Source organism: Bombina bombina, chromosome 3 (genome assembly GCF_027579735.1).
Source record: "Bombina bombina isolate aBomBom1 chromosome 3, aBomBom1.pri, whole genome shotgun sequence".
Lineage (NCBI taxonomy): Eukaryota > Metazoa > Chordata > Amphibia > Anura > Bombinatoridae > Bombina > Bombina bombina.
In genome coordinates this window covers 819331564-819354239 of record NC_069501.1, presented here as the reverse complement: position 1 = coordinate 819354239, position 22676 = coordinate 819331564, and the positions used below count along the sequence as shown (strand labels likewise).

At 40.0% G+C, this 22676-nt stretch overlaps 1 protein-coding gene across 1 annotated transcript in view; it reads right to left on the bottom strand.

The window, feature by feature from the left end:
• The window catches only part of TUBGCP3 (tubulin gamma complex associated protein 3), a 932421-nt gene that overhangs the window by 744822 nt on the left and 164923 nt on the right, over positions 1–22676 (bottom strand). Inside the window, exon 4 of the mRNA XM_053705469.1 lies at positions 8411–8488. Coding sequence (XP_053561444.1) covers positions 8411–8488 — 78 coding nt within the window. The remainder of the gene's footprint in view (positions 1–8410; positions 8489–22676) is intronic.

Genomic DNA, 22676 nt, shown 5'->3' with positions numbered 1-22676 from the left:
CAGGAGGGCATTGAGAACCGCTCTCAATTCCAGAATGTTTATTGGCAGGAGACTCTCCTCCTGACTCCATTGTCCCTGAGCCTTCAGAGAATTCCAGACGGCACCCCAACCTAGAAGGCTGGCGTCTGTTGTTACAATTGTCCAGTCTGGTCTGCTGAATGGCATCCCCCTGGACAGATGTGGCCGAGAAAGCCACCATAGAAGAGAATTTCTGATCTCTTGATCCAGATTCAGAGAAGGGGATAAGTCTGAGTAATCCCCATTCCACTGACTTAGCATGCACAGTTGCAGTGGTCTGAGGTGTAAGCGTGCAAAGGGTACTATGTCCATTGCCGCTACCATTAAGCCGATTACCTCCATGCATTGAGCCACTGACGGGTGTTGAATGGAATGAAGGGTGCGGCAAGCACTTTGAAGTCTTGTTAGCCTGTCCTCTGTCAGGTAAATCTTCATTTCTAAAGAATCTATAAGAGTCCCCAGGAAGGGAACTCTTGTGAGTGGAACGAGTGAACTTTTCTTTTCGTTCACCTTCCATCCATGTGACCTTAGAAATGCCAGTACTAACTCTGTATGAGACTTGGCAGTTTGAAAGCTTGAAGCTTCTATCAGAATGTCGTCTAGGTATGGAGCTACCGAGATTCCCCGCGGTCTTAGTACCGCCAGAAGAGCACCCAGAACCTTTGTGAAGATTCTTGGAGCTGTGGCCAATCCGAATGGAAGAGCCACAAACTGGTAATGCCTGTCTAGGAAGGCAAACCTTAGGTACCGGTAATGATCTTTGTGAATCGGTATGTGAAGGTAAGCATCTTTTAAATCTACAGTGGTCATGTACTGACCCTCTTGGATCATAGGTAAAATTGTCCGAATAGTCTCCATCTTGAACGATGGAACTCTTAGGAATTTGTTTAGGATCTTTAAGTCCAGGATTGGTCTGAAAGTTCCCTCTTTTTTGGGAACCACAAACAGATTTGAGTAAAACCCCTGTCCCTGTTCCGATCGTGGAACTGGATGGATTACTCCCATTAACAAGAGCTCTTGTACGCAGCGTAGAAACGCCTCTTTCTTTGTCTGTATTGTTGACAACCTTGACAGATGAAATCTCTCTCTTGGAGGAGAGTATTTGAAGTCCAGAAGGTATCCCTGAGATATTATCTCTAGCGCCCAGGGATCCTGGACATCTCTTGCCCAAGCCTGGGCGAAGAGAGAAAGTCTGCCCCCCACTAGATCCGATCCCGGATCGGGGGCCCTCAATTCATGCTGTTTTAGGGGCAGCAGCAGGTTTCCTGGTCTGCTTGCCCTTGTTCCAGGACTGGTTAGGTTTCCAGCCTTGTCTGTAGCGAGCAACAGCTCCTTCCTGTTTTGGTGCAGAGGAAGTTGATGCTGCTCCTGCTTTGAAATTACGAAAGGAACGAAAATTAGACTGTCTAGCCTTAGCTTTGGCTTTGTCCTGAGGCAGGGCATGGCCTTTACCTCCTGTAATGTCAGCGATAATCTCTTTCAACCCGGGCCCGAATAAGGTCTGCCCTTTGAAAGGTATATTAAGCAATTTAGACTTAGAAGTAACATCAGCTGACCAGGATTTTAGCCACAGCGCCCCGCGTGCCTGAATGACGAATCCTGAATTCTTTGCCGTAAGTTTAGTTAGATGTACTACGGCCTCCGAAATGAATGAATTAGCTAGTTTAAGGACTCTAAGCCTGTCCGTAATGTCGTCCAGAGTAGCTGAACTAATGTTCTCTTCCAGAGACTCAATCCAGAATGCCGCTGCAGCCGTGATCGGCGCAATGCATGCAAGGGGTTGCAATATAAAACCTTGTTGAACAAACATTTTCTTAAGGTAACCCTCTAATTTTTTATCCATTGGATCAGAAAAAGCACAGCTATCCTCCACCGGGATAGTGGTACGCTTAGCTAAAGTAGAAACTGCTCCCTCCACCTTAGGGACCGTTTGCCATAAGTCCCGTGTGGTGGCGTCTATTGGAAACATTTTTCTAAATATCGGAGGGGGGGAGAACGGCACACCGGGTCTATCCCACTCCTTAGTAACAATTTCAGTAAGTCTCTTAGGTATAGGAAAAACCTCAGTACTCGCCGGTACCGCAAAATATTTATCCAACCTACACATTTTCTCTGGTATTGCAACTGTGTTACAATCATTCAGAGCCACTAACACCTCCCCTAGTAATACACGGAGGTTTTCCAGTTTAAATTTAAAATTTGAAATATCTGAATCCAGTCTGTTTGGATCAGAACCGTCACCCACAGAATGAAGTTCTCCGTCCTTATGTTCTGCCACCTGTGACACAGTGTCTGACATGGCCCTAATATTATCAGCGCACTCTGTTCTCACCCCAGAGTGATCACGCTTACCTCTTAATTCTGGTAATTTAGCCAAAACTTCAGTCATAACAGTAGCCATATCCTGTAATGTGATTTGTAATGGCCGCCCAGATGTACTCGGCGCTACAATATCACGCACCTCCCGAGCGGGAGATGCAGGTACTGACACGTGAGGCGAGTTAGTCGGCATAACTCTCCCCTCGTTGTTTGGTGAAATTTGTTCAATTTGTACAGATTGACTTTTATTTAAAGTAGCATCAATACAGTTAGTACATAAATTTCTATTGGGCTCCACTTTGGCATTGCAACAAATGACACATGTATCTTCCTCTGAATCAGACATGTTTAACACACTAGCAAATAAACTTGCAACTTGGAATACAATTCAATTAGAATAATATTTAAAAACGTACTGTGCCTTTAAGAAGCACAGAAGATCTATGACAGTTGAAAATTAACAGATTGAAACAGTTATAGCCTCAATCCTTGTAAACAACACAACTTTAGCAAAGGTTTAATCCCATTAGCAAAGATAACAAATTCTGAAAGCAGGAAACAAATTACAGAATAAACGTTTTTTATCTCAGTCAACTATAATTCTCACAGCTCTGCTGAGAGAAATTACCTCCCTCAAAATAAGTTTTGAAGACCCCTGAGTTCTGTAGAGATGAACCGGATCATGCAGGGAATACAATGAGGTGCTGACTGAAATATCTGATGCGTAGCAAAAGCGCCAAAAAACGGCCCCTCCCCCTCACACACAGCAGTGAGAGAGAACAGAAACTGTCAGAAAAAAGATTAAGCAACTGCCAAGTGGAAAAATAGTGCCCAAACATTTATTCACTCAGTACCTCAGCAAATGAAAACGATTTTACATTCCAGCAAAAAACGTTAAACATAATTTCTAGTTATTAAACAGCTTTATGTACTTCTTACAGTGTAATTCTAGTGAAGTACCATTCCCCAGAATACTGAAGTGTAAAGTATACATACATGACATTATATTGGTATGGCAGGATTTTCTCATCAATTCCATTGTCAGAAAATAAAAGCTGCTACATACCTCTATGCAGATTCATCTGCCCGCTGTCCCCTGATCTGAAGTTTACCTCTCCTCAGATGGCCGAGAAACAGCAATATGATCTTAGCTACTCCGGCTAAAATCATAGCAAAAACTCTGGTAGATTCTTCTTCAAACTCTGCCAGAGAGGTAATAACACACTCCGGTGCTATTTTAAAATAACAAACTTTTGATTGAAGATATAAAACTAAGTATAATCACCATAGTCCTCTCACACATCCTATCTAGTCGTTGGGTGCAAGAGAATGACTGGGAGTGACGTAGAGGGGAGGAGCTATATGCAGCTCTGCTGGGTGAATCCTCTTGCACTTCCTGTTGGGGAGGAGTAATATCCCAGAAGTAATGATGACCCGTGGACTGATCACACTTAACAGAAGAAATCTTCATCCTTTTCTGTTTCTGAGTAAATAGTACATACCAGCACTATTTTAAAATAACAAACACTTGATAGAAGAATAAAAAACTACATTTAAACACCAAAAAACTCTTAACCATCTCCGTGGAGATGTTGCCTGTGCAACGGCAAAGAGAATGACTGGGGTGGGCGGAGCCTAGGAGGGACTATATGGCCAGCTTTGCTGGGACTCTTTGCCATTTCCTGTTGGGGAAGAGATATTCCCCCACAAGTAAGGATGACGCCGTGGACCGGACACACCAATGTTGGAGAAATAAGACTTACTTACCCCAGGACACTCATCTACATATAGTAGATAGCCAAACCAGTACTGAAACGAGAATCAGTAGAAGTAATGGTATATAAGAGTATATCGTCGATCTGAAAAGGGAGGTAGGAGAAGAAATATCTACGACCGATAACAGAGAACCTATGAAATAGATCCCCTAGAGGAAGACCATTGTATTCAAATAGGCAATACTCTCTTCACATCCCTCTGACATTCACTGCACTCTGAGAGGAAAACCGGGCTTCAGCCTGCTGCGAAGCGCATATCAACGAAGAATCTAGCACAAACTTACTTCACCACCTCCATGGGAGGCAAAGTTTGTAAAACTGAATTGTGGGTGTGGTGAGGGGTGTATTTATAGGCATTTTTGAGGTTTGGGAAACTTTGCCCCTCCTGGTAGGAATGTATATCCCATACGTCACTAGCTCATGGACTCTTGCTAATTACATGAAAGAAAGTATATACTTACCGTGTAAGACACCCACCCACATAAAGACAGCCAAACCAGTACTGAAACATATCAGCAGAGGTAATGGTACAACAGTATATTGTCGATCTATAAACGGAGGCAGCAGATGAATCCCTACGACCGATTTACAGAGAACCTTATGAAAAGCTTTTCCATAGGCGAAAACATGGCATCATCAGGCAATACTCCCTTAACATCCCTCAGACAAAACACTGCCCTTAGAGAGGAACTGGGCTTCAATATGCTTAGAAGCGCCTTTTACTGAAGAAATCAAGCACATCATGCTTCACCCTCTCCTAAGAAGGCAAAGTTTTTAAAACTGAGGTATGAGTGAGGTGGAGGTGTATTTATAGGCATTTGAGGTTTGGGAAACATTGCACCCTCCTGGTTGGAATGCATATCCTATCAGTAACTAGCTTGTGGACTCTCGCCACCTAAATTAAAGAAATAGGCCTTACCATATGTGTCTGCTATAAAGAGTCTTACCCCCTCTTGACTTGATAAATTGAAGTTGTAGCAGAAATTACAAATTAGAACTCTTAATAAATAAGATGAGGAAAAATGCAAGTTGGGAAAATTAACTATAATGCTACTGATCCTAAGAGCAGCATGTAAATGAGCTCATGCAAACACAGAAGGTAAGCTTCCAGAATTGAGAGCACAGCTCGGTAGCATAGCCAATTTAAAAAAAAAAAAAAAAAAAAAAAAGGGATGTTTAATGGTCCGTGCTGCCTACTGAGAATGCACTACGCAGATAAAACTAATAGCACTGTGGAAAAGGACAGAGGCAGAATTGTTTTTCCCTTTCTGCAATGAGATTTCTTTTTTAGTGAAAATGTTTTTGCAGGTCATTTTTAAATAAAATTCCATTTTAAATTAGGCAGTTACACTAAAGGACCAGTTCAATTGCAATGTATTGGTTAATTAAAGAATACAACCATTTTTAATGTTTTATAATAGAGTGCAGTAGTTAAAAATTGCATTGCAAATTAGCTGCAATCTAAATTAAAAAATGTGTATTGAATAAATTTGTTTCCTTTTCTCTTGGTCTAACAAAGAAATGTAGTAATAAAAAGGTGCAATGCTCATAAGAACGTCTTACATTCAGAACAACATAATTTATGTAAGAACTTACCTGATAAATTCATTTCTTTCATATTAGCAAGAGTCCATGAGCTAGTGACGTATGGGATATACATTCCTACCAGGAGGGGCAAAGTTTCCCAAACCTCAAAATGCCTATAAATACACCCCTCACCACACCCACAAATCAGTTTAACGAATAGCCAAGAAGTGGGGTGATAAAAAAGTGCGAAAGCATATAAAATAAGGAATTGGAATAATTGTGCTTTATACAAAATCATAACCACCACAAAAAAAGGGCGGGCCTCATGGACTCTTGCTAATATGAAAGAAATGAATTTATCAGGTAAGTTCTTACATAAATTATGTTTTCTTTCATGTAATTAGCAAGAGTCCATGAGCTAGTGACGTATGGGATAATGACTACCCAAGATGTGGATCTTTCCACACAAGAGTCACTAGAGAGGGAGGGATAAAATAAAGACAGTCAATTCCTGCTGAAAATAATCCACACCCAAAATAAAGTTTAACGAAAAACAGAAGCAGAAGATTCAAACTGAAACCGCTGCCTGAAGTACTTTTCTACCAAAAACTGCTTCAGAAGAAGAAAATACATCAAAATGGTAGAATTTAGTAAAAGTATGCAAAGAGGACCAAGTTGCTGCTTTGCAAATCTGGTCAACGGAAGCTTCATTCCTAAACGCCCAGGAAGTAGAAACTGACCTAGTAGAATGAGCTGTAATTCTCTGAGGCGGAGCTTTACCCGACTCAACATAGGCAAGATGAATTAAAGATTTCAACCAAGATGCCAAAGAAATGGCAGAAGCTTTCTGGCCTTTTCTAGAACCGGAAAAGATAACAAATAGACTAGAAGTCTTACGAAAAGATTTCGTCGCTTCAACATAATATTTCAAAGCTCTAACAACATCCAAAGAATGCAACGATTTCTCCTTAGAATTCTTAGGATTAGGACATAATGAAGGAACCACAATTTCTCTACTAATGTTGTTGGAATTCACAACTTTAGGTAAAAATTCAAAAGAAGTTCGCAACACCGCCTTATCCTGATGAAAAATCAGAAAAGGAGACTCACAAGAAAGAGCAGATAATTCAGAAACTCTTCTGGCAGAAGAGATGGCCAAAAGGAACAAAACTTTCCAAGAAAGTAATTTAATGTCCAATGAATGCATAGGTTCAAACGGAGGAGCTTGAAGAGCTCCCAGAACCAAATTCAAACTCCAAGGAGGAGAAATTGACTTAATGACAGGTTTTATACGAACCAAAGCTTGTACAAAACAATGAATATCAGGAAGAATAGCAATCTTTCTGTGAAAAAGAACAGAAAGAGCAGAGATTTGTCCTTTCAAAGAACTTGCGGACAAACCCTTATCTAAACCATCCTGAAGAAACTGTAAAATTCTCGGTATTCTAAAAGAATGCCAGGAAAAATGATGAGAAAGACACCAAGAAATATATGTCTTCCAGACTCTATAATATATCTCTCGAGATACAGATTTACGAGCCTGTAACATAGTATTAATCACAGAGTCAGAGAAACCTCTTTGACCAAGAATCAAGCGTTCAATCTCCATACCTTTAAATTTAAGGATTTCAGATCCTGATGGAAAAAAGGACCTTGTGACAGAAGGTCTGGTCTTAACGGAAGAGTCCACGGTTGGCAAGAGGCCATCCGGACAAGATCCGCATACCAAAACCTGTGAGGCCATGCCGGAGCTACCAGCAGAACAAACGAGCATTCCTTCAGAATCTTGGAGATTACTCTTGGAAGAAGAACTAGAGGCGGAAAGATATAGGCAGGATGATACTTCCAAGGAAGAGATAATGCATCCACTGCCTCCGCCTGAGGATCCCGGGATCTGGACAGATACCTGGGAAGTTTCTTGTTTAGATGGGACGCCATCAGATCTATTTCTGGAAGTTCCCACATTTGAACAATCTGAAGAAATACCTCTGGGTGAAGAGACCATTCGCCCGGATGCAACGTTTGGCGACTGAGATAATCCGCTTCCCAATTGTCTACACGTGGGATATGAACCGCAGAGATTAGACAGGAGCTGGATTCCGCCCAAACCAAAATTCGAGATACTTCTTACCCCAGGACACTCATCTACATATAGCAGATAGCCAAACCAGTACTGAAACGAGAATCAGCAGAGGTAATGGTATATATAAGAGTATATCGTCGATCTGAAAAGGGAGGTAAGAGATGAATCTCTACGACCGATAACAGAGAACCTATGAAATAGACCCCGTAGAAGGAGATCACTGCATTCAAATAGGCAATACTCTCCTCACATCCCTCTGACATTCACTGCACGCTGAGAGGAAAACCGGGCTCCAACTTGCTGCGGAGCACATATCAACGTAGAATCTAGCACAAACTTACTTCACCACCTCCATCGGAGGCAAAGTTTGTAAAACTGAATTGTGGGTGTGGTGAGGGGTGTATTTATAGGCATTTTGAGGTTTGGGAAACTTTGCCCCTCCTGGTAGGAATGTATATCCCATACGTCACTAGCTCATGGACTCTTGCTAATTACATGAAAGAAAAACAGCTTTTCAGACTGGGAAAGGCTAGGGGAGTTGTCTTATTTTCAAACAGCACTTTTCTCTTGATGCACTGGAACACTTAAACAGTGCAGCCAGAACATTTTTATAGAATAAAATTTACCATCACTTTAAAAAGACATACAAATGCCAGTTGTCACTTTTTGGAACAAGTTTGTAGCTTACCTTGTTTGGCAGTTTTCGAGGCTCTTCACTGAGGCTAAGCAAGAGGTAGAGTATAGACCATCTATTCTTCAGGACACCCTAAAATAAAGAACCCGATTAAACATGTAAGAATACATTGCTACAAATTAACTATTGCCTTAATTGTATTTAACCATGATTAAATGTTTGCATACTTTAATTAAAGGGATAGGAAAGTCAAAATTAAACTTGCATGATTCACATAGAGCACTGAACACCTTTAAATTCACTGCTATTTTCAAATGTGCTTCATTCTGTAAGTATCCCTTGTTGAAAAAGTATACCCACAAATCCTACACTAGTGGGAGCTGGATGCTGATTGGTACCTGCACACATCTGTCTCTTGTAATTGGCTAACCGGATGTGTTTAGCGAGCTGCCAGTAGAGCACTGCTGTTCCTTCTGCAAAGCATAACAAGAGAATGAAGCAAATTTGATAATAGAAGTAAATTGGAAAGTTGTTTAAAATTGTTCTATCCAAATCATGAAGGAAAATGTTGGGGTTTTCTATTCCTTTAAATTCAACCGCAAACATGAGGAAAAGAAACAATTTACTCATGATTCTGACAAGGACAGGAATTTGTATAGAACATACAATTTTAAAAAACTTTCCAATTCACTTCTATTATTACATTTTAAATATTTTTTTAATGTTTATACTTAAAGGAATAGTCTAGCATGCAATTTTGAGCAACTTTCTAATTTACTACTATCATCAATTTGTCTTCGTTCTCTTGGTATCTTTATTTAAAAAAGCAAGAATGTAAGCATAGGACCCGGCCCATTTTTAGTTTAGAACCTGGGTAGCACTTTCTGATTGGTCTCTGAAATGTAACCACTAATCAGCAAGTGCTACCCAGGTGCTGAACCAAAAACGGTCCGGCTCCTAAGCTTATATTTAAATAAAGATACCAAAGGATCAAAGAAAACATAAATTATGCTTACCAGATCATTTCCTTTCCTTCTGTACAGGGAGAGTCCACAGCTGCATTCATTACTTGTGGGAAATACTAAACCTCCCCACCAGGAGCAGGCAAAGACACCCCAGCCAAAGGCTTAAATACCTCCCCCACTTCCCTCATCCCCCTGTCATTCTGCCGAGGGAACAAGGAACAGTAGGAGAAACATCAGAGTGAAAAAGTTGCCGGAAAAACATAATTTATGTAAGAACTTACCTGATAAATTCTTTTTTTTTCATATTGGCAAGAGTCCATGAGCTAGTGACGTATGGGATATACAGGAGGGGCAAAGTTTCCCAAACCTCAAAATGCCTACCACACCCACAATTCAGTTTAACGAATAGCCAAGTAGTGGGGTGATAAAGAAAGGAGTAAAAAAGCATCAACAAAGGAATTTGGAAATAATTGTGCTTTATACAAAAAAAAATCATAACTAACATAAAAAGGGTGGGCCTCATGGACTCTTGCCAATATGAAAGAAATGAATTTATCAGGTAAGTTCTTACATAAATTAGGTTTTCTTTCATGTAATTGGCAAGAGTCCAGGAGCTAGCGACGTATGGGATAGCAATACCCAAGATGTGGAACTCCACGCAAGAGACACTAGAGAGGGAGGGATAACAATAAAAACAGCAATTTCTTGCTTAAAAAAATAATCCACAACCCAAAATATAAGTTAATTCTCATGAAATGAAAAGAAAAAACTTAAAACATAAGCAGAAGAATCAAACTGAAACAGCTGCCTGAAGAACTTTCCTACCAAAAACTGCTTCCGAAGAAGTGAATACATCAAAATGGTAGAATTTAGTAAATGTATGCAAAGAAGACCAAGTTGCTGCTTTGCAAATCTGATCAACTGAAGCTTCATTCTTAAAAGCCCACGAACTGGAGACTGACCTAGTAGAATGAGCTGTAATTCTCTGAAGCGGGGCTTGACCAGACTCCAAATAAGCTTGATGAATCAAAAGCTTTAACCATGATGCCAAGGAAACGGCAGAAGCCTTCTGACCTTTCCTAGAACCAGAAAAGATAAATAGACTAGAAGTTTTCCTGAAATCTTTAGTAGCTTCAGCATAATATTTCAAAGCTCTTACCACATCGAAAGAATGTAAGGATTTCTCCAATGAATTCTTAGGATTAGGACACAAGGAAGGAACAATAATTTCTCTATTAATGTTGTTAGAATTCACAACCTTAGGTAAAAATTTAAATGAAGTCCGCAAACCGCCTTATCCTGATGAAAAATCAGAAAAGGAGATTCACAAGAAAGAGCAGATAATTCAGAAACTCTTCTAGCAGAAGACATGATCAAAAAGGAACAACACTTTCCAAGAAAGTAGTTTAATATCCAAAGAATGCATAGGCTCAAATGGAGGAGCCTGTAAAGCCTTCAAAACCAAACTAAGACTCCAAGGAGGAGAGATTGATTTAATGACAGGCTTGATACGAACCAAAGCCTGTACAAAAAAGTGAATATCAGGAAGCTTAGCAATCTTTCTGTGAAATAAGACAGAAAGAGCAGAGATTTGTCCCTTCAAGGAACTTGCAGACAAACCCTTATCCAAACCATCCTGAAGAAACTATTAAATTCTAGGAATTCTGAAACAATGCCAAAAGAATTTATGAGAAGAACACTTTGAAATATAAGTCTTCCAAGCTCGATAATAAATATTTCAAGAAACAGATTTACGAGCCTGTAACATAGTATTAATCACTGAGTCAGAGAAACCTCTATGACTAAGCACTAGGCATTCAATTTCCATACCTTCAAGTTTAATGATTTGAGATCCTGATGGAAAAACGGACCTTGAGACAGAAGGTCCAGCCTTAATGGAAGAAGCCACGGTTGGCAAGTGGACATCCAAACAAGATCCGCATACCAAAACCTGTGAGGCCATGCTGGAGCTACTAACAATACAAACGACTGTTCCATGATGATTTTGGAGATCACTCTTGGAATAAGAACTAGAGGCGGGAAAATATAAGCAGGTTGGTAACACCAAGGAAGTGTCAACGCATCCACTGCTTCCGCCTGAAGATCCCTGGACCTGGACAGGTACCTGGGAAGTTTCTTGTTTAGATGAGAAGCCATCAGATCTATTTCTGGAAGACCCCACATCTGAACAATCTGAGAAAATACATCTGGATGGAGGGACCACTCCCCCGGATGTAAAGTCTGACGGCTGAGATAATCCGCTTCCCAATTGTCTACACCTGGGATATGTACCGCAGAAATTAGACAAGAGCTAGATTCTGCCCAAGAAAGTATTTGAGATACTTCTTTCATAGCTAGGGGACTGTGAGTCCCACCCTGATTGTTCACATATGCCATAGCTGGGATATTGTCTGTCTAAAAGCAAATGAACGGTTCTCTCTTCAACAGAGGCCAAGCCTGAAGAGCCCTGAAAATTGCATGGAGTTCCAAAATATTGATTGGTAATCTCGGCTCTTGAGATTTCCAAAACCCTTGTGCTGTCAGAGATCCCCAAACAGCTCCCCAACCTGAAAGACTTGCATCTGTTGAGATCACAGTCCAGGTTGGACGAACCAAAGAGGCCCCTATAACTATACGATGGTGGTCTAACCACCAAGTCAGAGATGGTCAAACATTGGGATATAAGGATATTAATTGTGATATCCTTGTATAATCCCTACACCATTTATTCAGCATACAAAGCTGGAGAGGTCTCATATGAAAACGAGCAAAGGGGATCGTGTCCGATGCTGCAGTCATGAGACCTAAAATTTTCTCTCTTTGGGACAATGAATAGATTTGAATAAAATCCCAGACCCTGTTCCTGAAACTGAACTGGCATGATTACCCCTGATAACTCCAGGTCTGAAACACACTTCAAGAAAGCCTGAGCCTTTGCTGGAATTTGTGAGAGAAAAAAATCTTCTCACAGGCGGTCTTACTCTGAATCCTATTCTGTACCCCTGAGAGACAATACTCTGAATCCATTGATTTTGAACCGAATTGGTCCAAACATCTGAAAAACCTTAATCTGCCCCCTACCAGCTGAGCTGGAATAAGGGCCGCACCTTCATGCGCATTTGGGGGCTGGCTTTGATCTCTTAAATGGCTTGGATTTATTCCAATTTGAAGAAGGCAACCAATTAAAAACAGATTCCTTGGGGAAAGATTAGGTTTCTGTTCCTTATTTTGTCGAAAGGAACGAAAATGGTTAAAAGCTTTAGATTTACCCTTAGGTCTTTTATCCTGAGGCAAAAAAACTCCCTTCTCCCCAGTGACAGTTGAAATTATTGAATCCAACTGAGAACCAAATAACTTATTACCTTGGAAAGAAAGAGATAGCAATCTGGACTTAGAAGTCATGTCAGCATTCCAAGATTTAAGCCACAAAGCTCTTCTAGCTAAAATAGCTAAAGACATAGATTTAACATCAATTTTGATGATATCAAAAATGGCATCACAAATAAAATTATTAGCATGTTGAATCAAGTTAACAATGCTAGACAATTCAGGATCAAATACTTGTTGTGCTAAAGTCTCCAACCAAAGAGTTGAAGAAGCTACAACATCAGCCAAAGAAATTGCAGGCCTGAGACAATGACCTGAATATAAATAGGCTTTCCTTAGATAAGATTCAAGTTTCCTATCTAAAGGATCCTTAAAAGAAGTACTATTTTCTGTAGGAATAGTAGTACATTTAGCAAGAGTAGAGATAGCCCCATCAACTTTGGGGATCTTTTCCCAAAACTCTAAATTAACTGCTGGCAAAGGATACAATATTTTGAAACCTTGAAGAAGGAATAAAAGAAGTACCAGGCCTAATCCATTCCTTAGAAATCATATCAGAAATAGCATCAGGAACTGGAGTAACCACAGGAGGTTTATAAACAGAATTTAAACGTTTACTAGTTTGAATATCAAGAGGACTAGTTTCCTCCATATCCAATGTAATCAACACTTCTTTTAACAAAGAATGAATACACTCCATTTTAAATAAATATGGAGATTTGTCAGTATCAATATATGAGGTAGGATCTTCTGAACCAGATAGATCCTCATCAGAGCATGTTGCCGGAAATTTCAAAGACCTTTTACGTTTATTAGAAGGCGGGATGACAGACAAAGTCTTCTGAATAGAGGGAGGGAACAGCAACAGGTAATGAACTACTACTGATGGATACATTCTCTGCATGTAAAAGTTTATCATGACAACTATTACAAACCACAGCTGGAGAAATAACCTACACAAGTTTACAACAAATGCACTTAACTTTGGTAGAACTGTTATCAGGCAGCAGGGATCCAACAGTGATTTCTGAGACAGGATCAGATTGAGACATCTTGAAATGTAATAGAAAAAAACAACATATAAAGCAAAATTATCAATTTCTTTATATGGCAGGAATGGGAAAAAATTTAAACAGCATAGCCCTCTGATAGAGAAAAAGGCAAGAGGCATATAGGAATGGGGTTTTAAATAATGAAAATATTTGGCGCCAAGTATGACGCACACAAACAGAAAAATATTTTCTTTCATGTAATTAGCAAGAGTCCATGAGCTAGTGACGTATGGGATATACATTCCTACCAGGAGGGGCAAAGTTTCCCAAACCTTAAAATGCCTATAAATACACCCCTCACCACACCCACAATTCAGTTTTACAAACTTTGCCTATGATGGAGGTGGTGAAGTAAGTTTGTGCTAGATTCTACGTTGATATGCGCTCCGCAGCAAGTTGGAGCCCGGTTTTCCTCTCAGCGTGCAGTGAATGTCAGAGGGATGTGAGGAGAGTATTGCCTATTTGAATGCAGTGATCTCCTTCTACGGGGTCTATTTCATAGGTTCTCTGTTATCGGTCGTAGAGATTCATCTCTTACCTCCCTTTTCAGATCAACGATATACTCTTATATATACCATTACCTCTGCTGATTCTCGTTTCAGTACTGGTTTGGCTTTCTACAAACATGTAGATGAGTGTCCTGGGGTAAGTAAATCTTATTTTCTGTGACACTCTAAGCTATGGTTGGGCACTTTGTTTATAAAGTTCTAAATATATGTATTCAAACATTTATTTGCCTTGACTCAGAATGTTCAACATTCCTTATTTTTCAGACAGTCAGTTTCATATTTGGGATAAATGCATTTGTTTCAATCATTTTTTCTTACCTTAAAAAATTTGACTTTTTCCCTGTGGGCTGTTAGGCTCGCGGGGGCAGAAAATGCTTCATTTTATTGCGTCATTCTTGGCGCGGACTTTTTTGGCGCAAAATTTTTTTTCTGTTTCCGGCGTCATACGTGTCGCCGGAAGTTGCGTCATTTTTTGACGTTTTTTTGCGTCAAAGATGTCGGCATTCTGGATGTGGCATCATTTTTGGCGCCAAAAGCTTTTAGGCGCCAAATAATGTGGGCGTCTTTTTTGGCGCTAAAAAATATGGGCGTCATTTTTGTCTCCACATTATTTAAGTCTCATTATTTACTGCTTCTGGTTGCTAGAAGCTTGTTCACTGGCATTTTTTTCCCATTCCTGAAACTGTCATTTAAGGAATTTGATCAATTTTGCTTTATATGTTGTTTTTTTCTTTTACATATTGCAAGATGTTCCACGTTGCAACTGAGTCAGAAGATACTTCAGGAAAATCACTGCCCAGTGCTGGAGCTACCAAGCTAAGTGTATCTTCTATAAACTTTTGGTATCTGTTTCTCCAGCTGTTGTTTGTATTGCATGTCATGTCAAACTTATTAATGCAGATAAAATTTCCTTTAGTACTGTTACATGACCTGTTGCTGTTCCGTCAACATCTAATTTTCAGAGTGTTCCTGATAACATAAGAGATTTTATTTTTTAAATCCATTAAGAAGGCTATGTCTGTTATTTCTCCTTCTAGTATACATAAAAGTCTTTTAAAACTTCTCTTTTTTCAGATGAATTTTTAAATGAACATCATCATTCTGATACTGATAATGGTTCTTCTGGTTCAGAGGTTTCTGTCTCAGAGGTTGATGCTGATAAATCTTTGTATTTGTTCAAGATGGAATTTATTCGTTCTTTACTTAAAGAAGTATTATTTGCATTAGAAATAGAGGATTCTGGTACTCTTGATACTAAGTGTAAACGTTTGAATAAGGTTTTTAAATCTCCTGTAGTTATTCCAGAAGTGTTTTATCTCCATGATGCTATTTCTGAAGTAATTTCCAGGGAATGGAATAATTTGGGTAATTTATTTACTCTTTCTAGACGTTTAAGCAATTATATCCTGTGCCATCTGACAGATTAGAGTTTTTTGGGACTAAAATCCCTAAGGTTATGGGGCTGTCTCTACTCCTGCTAATGTATTACTATTCCTACGGCAGATAGTACTTCATTTAAGGATCCTTTAGATAGGAAAATTGAATCCTCTCTAAGAAAAGCTTACTTATGTTCAGGTAATCTTCTTAGACCTGCTATATTTTTAGCGGATGTTGCTGCAGCTTCAACTTTTTGGTTAGAAGCTTTAGCGCAACAAGTAACAGATCATAATTTTATAGCATTATTATTATTCTATAACATGCTAATAATTTTATTGGTGATACCATCTTTTAATATCATTAGAGTTGATGTCAGGTATATGTCTCTAGCTATTTCAGCTAGAAAAGCTTTATGGATTTAACTTGGAATGCTGATATGTCTTCTAAGTCAACTTTGCTTTCCCTTTCTTTCCAGGTTAAATAATAATTTTCGTTCCTTTCCTCACAACAAGGAACAAAAGCCTGATCCTTCATCCTCAGGAGCGGTATCAGTTTGGAAACTATTTCCAGTTTGGAATATATCCAAGCCTTATAGAAACCTATAGCCAGCTCCTAAGTACCTATGAAGATGCGGCCCTTATTCCAGCTTAGCTGGTATGGGGCAGATTACGTTTTCTTCAAAGAAATTTGGATCAATTCCGTTCTCAATCTCTGGTTTCAGAACATTGTTTCAGAAAGGTACAGAATTGGCTTCAAGTTAAGGCCTCCTGCTAAGAGATTTTTTTCTTTCCCGTGTCCCAGTTAACACAGCAAAAGCTCAGCATTTCTGAAATGTGTTTCAGATCTAGAGTTGGCTGGAGTATTTATGCCAGTTCCAGAACAGGGGCTGGGGTTTTATTTTATCTCTTCATTGTACCAAAGAAGGTCAATTCCTTCAGACCAGTTCCGGATCTATCATTATTGAATCGTTATGTTAGGATACCAACATTCAAGATGGTTACTGTAGGACTATCCTGCCTTTTGTTTAGCAAGGGCATTATATGTCTACAATAGATTTACAGGATGTGTATCTGCATATTCCGATTCATCCAGATCACTTTTAGTGTCTGAGATTCTCTTTTTAGACAAGCATTACCAGTTTTGTGGCTCTACCGTTTGGCCTAGCCTCAGTTCCAAGAATTTTTTTCAAAAGTTCTCGGTGCCCTTCTTTCTGTAATCAGAGAACAGGGTTTTGGTATTTCCTTATTTGGACGTTATCTTGGTACTTGCTCAGTCTTCTCATTTTCGAAGAATCTCATACGAATCGACTTGTGTTGTTTCTTCAAGTTCATGGTTGGAGGATCAATTTACCATTCAGTTCATTGATTCCTCAGACAAGGGTAACCTTTTTAGGTTTCTAGATAGATTCAGTGTCTATGACTCTGTCCTTGTCAGACAAGAGAAGTTTAACATTGATATCAGCTTGTCAAAACCTTCAGTCACAATCATTCCCTTTGGTAGCCTTATGCATGGAAATGTTGGGTCTTAGGACTGCCGCATCAGATGCGATCTCCTTTGCTCGTTTTCACATGCGACCTCTTCAGCTCTGTATGCTGAACCAATGGTGCAGGGATTACTCAAAGATATCTCAATTAATATCTTTAAACCGATTTTACGACACTCTCTGACATGGTGGACAGATCACCATCGTTTAGTTCAGGGGGCTTCTTTGTTCTTCCGACCTGGACTATAATCTCAACAGATGCAAGTCTTACAGGTTGGGGAGCTGTGTGGGGGTATCTGACGGCACAAGGGGTTTGGGAATCTCAGGAGGTGAGTTTTCCGATCAATAGTTTGGAACTCCGTGCAATTTTCAGAGCTCTTCAGTCTTGGCCTCTTCTGAAGAGAGAGTTGTTCATTTGTTTTCAGATAGACAATGTCACAACTGTGGCATACATCAATCATCAAAGTCCTCTGGCTATGAAAGAAGTATCTCGAATTTTGGTTTGGGCGGAATCCAGCTCCTGTCTAATCTCTGCGGTTCATATCTCAGGTATGGACAATTGGAAAGCGGATTATCTCAGTCGCCAAACGTTGCATCCGGGCGAATGGTCTCTTCACCCAGAGGTATTTCTTCAGATTGTTCAAATGTGGGAACTTCCAGAAATAGATCTAATGGCTTCTCATCTAAACAAGAAACTTCCCAGGTATCTGTCCAGATCCCGGGATCCTCAGGCGGAGGCAGTGGATGCATTATCACTTCCTTGGAAGTATCATCCTGCCTATATCTTTCCGCCTCTAGTTCTTCTTCCAAGAGTAATCTCCAAGATTCTGAAGGAATGCTCGTTTGTTCTGCTGGTAGCTACGGAATGGCCTCACAGGTTTTGGTATGCGGATCTTGTCCGGATGGCCTCTTGCCAACCGTGGACTCTTCCGTTAAGACCAGACCTTCTGTCTCAAGGTCCTTTTTTCCATCAGGATCTGAAATCCTTAAATTTAAAGGTATGGAGATTGAACGCTTGATTCTTGGTCAAAGAGGTTTCTCTGACTCTGTGATTAATACTATGTTACAGGCTCGTAAATCTGTATCCAGAGAGATATATTATAGAGTCTGGAAGACTTATATTTCTTGGTGTCTTTCTCATCATTTTTCTTGGCATTCTTTTAGAATACCGAGAATATTACAGTTTCTTCAGGATGGTTTAGATAAGGGTTTGTCCGCAAGTTCCTTGAAAGGACAAATCTCTGCTCTTTCTGTTCTTTTTCACAGAAAGATTGCTATTCTTCCTGATATTCATTGTTTTGTACAAGCTTTGGTTCGTATAAAGCCTGTCATTAAGCCAATTTCTCCTCCTTGGAGTTTGAATTTGGTTCTGGGAGCTCTTCAAGCTCCTCTATTTGAACCTATGCATTCATTGGACATTAAATTACTTTCTTGGAAAGTTTTGTTCCTTTTGGCCATCTCTTCTGCCAGAAGAGTTTCTGAATTATCTGCTCTTTCTTGTGAGTCTCCTTTTCTGATTTTTCATCAGGATAAGGCGGTGTTGCGAACTTCTTTTGAATTTTTACCTAAGTTGTGAATTCCAACAACATTAGTAGAGACATTGTGGTTCCTTCATTATGTCCTAATCCTAAGAATTCTAAGGAGAAATCGTTGCATTCTTTGGATGTTGTTAGAGCTTTGAAATATTATGTTGAAGCTACTAAGTCTTTCCGAAAGACCTAGTTTATTTGTTATCTTTTCCGGTTCTAGAAAGGCCAGAAAACTTCTGCCATTTCTTTGGCATCTTGGTTGAAATCTTTAATTCATCTTGCCTATGTTGAGTCGGGTAAAACTCCGCCTCAGAGGATTACAGCTCATTCTACTAGGTCAGTTTCTACTTCCTGGGCGTTTAGGAATGAAGCTTCGGTTGATCAGATTTGCAAAGCGGCGACTTGGTCCTCTTTGCATACTTTTTCCAAATTCTACCATTTTGATGTATTTTCTTCTTCTGAAGCAGTTTTTGGTAGAAAAGTACTTCAGGCAGCGGTTTCAGTTTGAATCTTCTGCTTATGTTTTTCATTAAACTTTATTTTGGGTGTGGATTATTTTCAGCAGGAATTGGCTGTCTTTATTTTATCCCTCCCTCTCTAGTGACTCTTGTGTGGAAAGATCCACATCTTGGGTAGTCATTATCCCATACGTCACTAGCTCATGGACTCTTGCTAATTACATGAAAGAAAACATAATTTATGTAAGAACTTACCTGATAAATTCATTTCTTTCATATTAGCAAGAGTCCATGAGGCCCGCCCTTTTTTGTGGTGGTTATGATTTTTTTGTATAAAGCACAATTATTCCAATTCCTTATTTTATATGCTTTCGCGCTTTTTTCTTATCACCCCACTTCTTGGCTATTCGTTAAACTGAATTGTGGGTGTGGTGAGGGGTGTATTTATAGGCATTTTAAGGTTTGGGAAACTTTGCCCCTCCTGGTAGGAATGTATATCCCATACGTCACTAGCTCATGGACTCTTGCTAATATGAAAGAAATGAATTTATCAGGTAAGTTCTTACATAAATTATGTTTTTGGTGCCAATAATGTCCGGAAATGACACACTCGCGTCACAGATGACGCAACCTTGTGAAAGACTCTGCGTCAACTAAGACGCCGGAAATAACGAACTCGCGTCAACGGACGTAACTTTGACCAAAAAAATCTCGCGCCAAGAATGACGCGATAAATTTTTTTCATTTTGCGCCCTCACGAGCCTAAGTGTGCCCGCAAATTTAAAAGACAATTTGAAAAGAGGAGACTAAACCCCAGGTAAGAAATAGATTTTCCTAAAAAATGCATTTCCCAGATATGAAACCAACAGTCTGCAAAGGAAATATACTGAAAAACTAAATCATGGCAAATATAAGTAAGTACAATACATATATTTAGAACTTTATATAAATACATAAAGTGCCAAACCATAGCTGAGAGTGTCTTAAGTAATGAAAACATACTTACCAAAAGACACCCATCCACATATAGCAGATAGCCAAACCAGTACTGAAACGGTTATCAGTAGAGGTAATGGAATATGAGAGTATATCGTCAATCTGAAAAGGGAGGTGGGAGATGAATCTCTATGACCGATAACAGAGAACCTATGAAATAGATCCCCGTAAGGAAAACCATTGCATTCAATAGGCGATACTCCCTTCACATACCTCTGACATTCACTGTACTCTTAGAGGAATCGGACTTCAAAATGCTGAGAAGCGCATATCAACGTAGAAATCTTAGCACAAACTTACTTCACCACCTCCATAGGAGGCAAAGTTTGTAAAACTGAATTGTGGGTGTGGTGAGGGATGTATTTGTAGGCATTTTGAGGTTTGGGAAACTTTGCCCCTCCTGGTAGGATTGTATATCCCATACGTCACTAGCTCATGGACTCTTGTCAATTACATGAAAGAAAAACAATATAAATTTTAGGGCCACCCATCGGAGAACACAGGCGGGAGCTGTGGACTCTCCCTGTACAGAAGGAAAGGAAATTATCTGGTAAGCATAATTTATATTTTCCTTCTTAATACAGGGAGCTGCATTCATTACTTGTGGGAAATTATACCCAAGCTACAGAGGACACTGAATGCTAACGGGAGGGCAAAAAGAGAGGTGGCCCCCATCTGAGGGCACCACAGCCTGCAAAAACCCATTCTCCCGAAGGTTGCATCACCAGAAGCAAAGGAAAAACTTTTTGGAAAAAGAATACAAGGAGGACCAAGAAGTTGCCCAACAATCAGATCCATTGAGATCTCATGCCAGAGACCCAAGATGACGTCACTGCTCTCTAACTGAGCCATAAACCTTTGAGGAGGCTAGTGTCCCGCTCTCTCCTATGTCAAGCGGAAGACACTCATCAACTAAAAATAAGGAAGTCGAGATGCCTACAGACCCTCGCACTTCCCAGATACAAATATTCAACAGAGAAAACAGTCTAATCTTATGTAGCCTGAAAAAATCATCAAGGCATGATTCCCTAAAAAGGGAAAAACCGGGGGGCGGAGCCGACCATGGACTGAAATGGCCGCATAGTTTTGAAGCTCTGTAAATCCTAAGACACAGTTGGGGCATAACACTCTAAATACTCATGCTTTAATTATATAGACATGCTTTGAAAACTCTTTAAACTCTAAAGCACAAAGAAAGTCACAGAAAGAAAGTGTGAGTATCATAATAGCTCTGCTTCTAACGAAGCGCCAAAACCGCCATACAAAACACAACGTTAATCATATGAAAGAAGTTAAACTCGCCGCAGTGACAGGACTGTTCAGATCTCAGATCTAGCATCTTTCTTAAGAAACAGCAACTACCCGATCGCTGACTGAGTGATCAGGCATAGCGACCGACCGGGTGCAGAGAAGGAGTGAAGGAGGCGGCCATCACAACGCTAGCGCAAGTCAGACAAAACAAGCAGGCGACCAGTTATACTTATACTGATGCAGCATACAATTCGGGTCTCACAGAGCTGACCGACACTTACATCAGATGGGAAGCCCTCCGCCACAAATAGCGCCGCCTGCCATACAGCTAATAGGAGCTGCTTTTAGAGCTAATACATCAGGCATAGCGGCAGGCCCATATTCTCTGACCTCGTGGCATGGGACACGATAAATTAAGCATTAGTGACTAAGACTTATCTTCCAGCAGCAAATACTCAGACAACGGACTTCCCAGACAGAGTCTAGTACATTGGCTCAGTGTCCGAGAGGAGAGTGAGAGAAAGAGAAAAAGTGAAGGGAAAACAGAAGATAATCTGGATCACACTGCATCCACAAATATAAGCTACACTTTAGTGACATAGATCCTCTGCCCTGGGAAGGAGGATTGTATTGATAGACACCCGCTGAGGCTTCAAATATGGCTTCAAAGAGATCAGTTAAAGGCGACAAAAATGTGAAACATAACCCCAACAAGATGAGTATGTTCTTTAAAACGTCACAGGCATTGACAATGGAGGATGAGGACTCATCTCAGACTCCAGAAGAGGCAGAAATCCAACAGGATATAACTGCGGATACCCCACTCACAAGAGCTGATTTAAAAGATCTCCCTACGAAAGGTGATTTCACCTCATTCATACAGCAAGTAGGCCGCATGATCAAAGATGGGCTGGCGGAGGTGAGGAAAGAGGTTAATGAGCTGGGAAATAGAGTGGAGTACCTAGAGGAACAGACGGAAACACAGACATCAGATATGGATCTAATAAATAGAAAACGTTTGGCTCAAGAATCCCAAATATCCTTTCTTCAGGAAAAATTGGAGGATCTGGACAATAGAGGGAGGAGACAGAATATAAGGATTAGAGGTCTACCAGAAAGAATTACCCCTGAGATTCTGCACTCCTCCCTCCAGGATTTGTTCAAGACCATATTAAGAGAACCTGAATATATTGAAATACCACTTGATAGAGCCCACAGGGCATTACGTCCACAACCCAAAGAGAAGGATCCCCCAAGGGATGTAACCATAAAGTTCCACAAATATTTGGACAAAGAGAGGATTATGAAAGCATTGAGACAACAGCAATCTATATCTTATCAGGAGCACCAGCTACAATTTTACTCTGATCTTA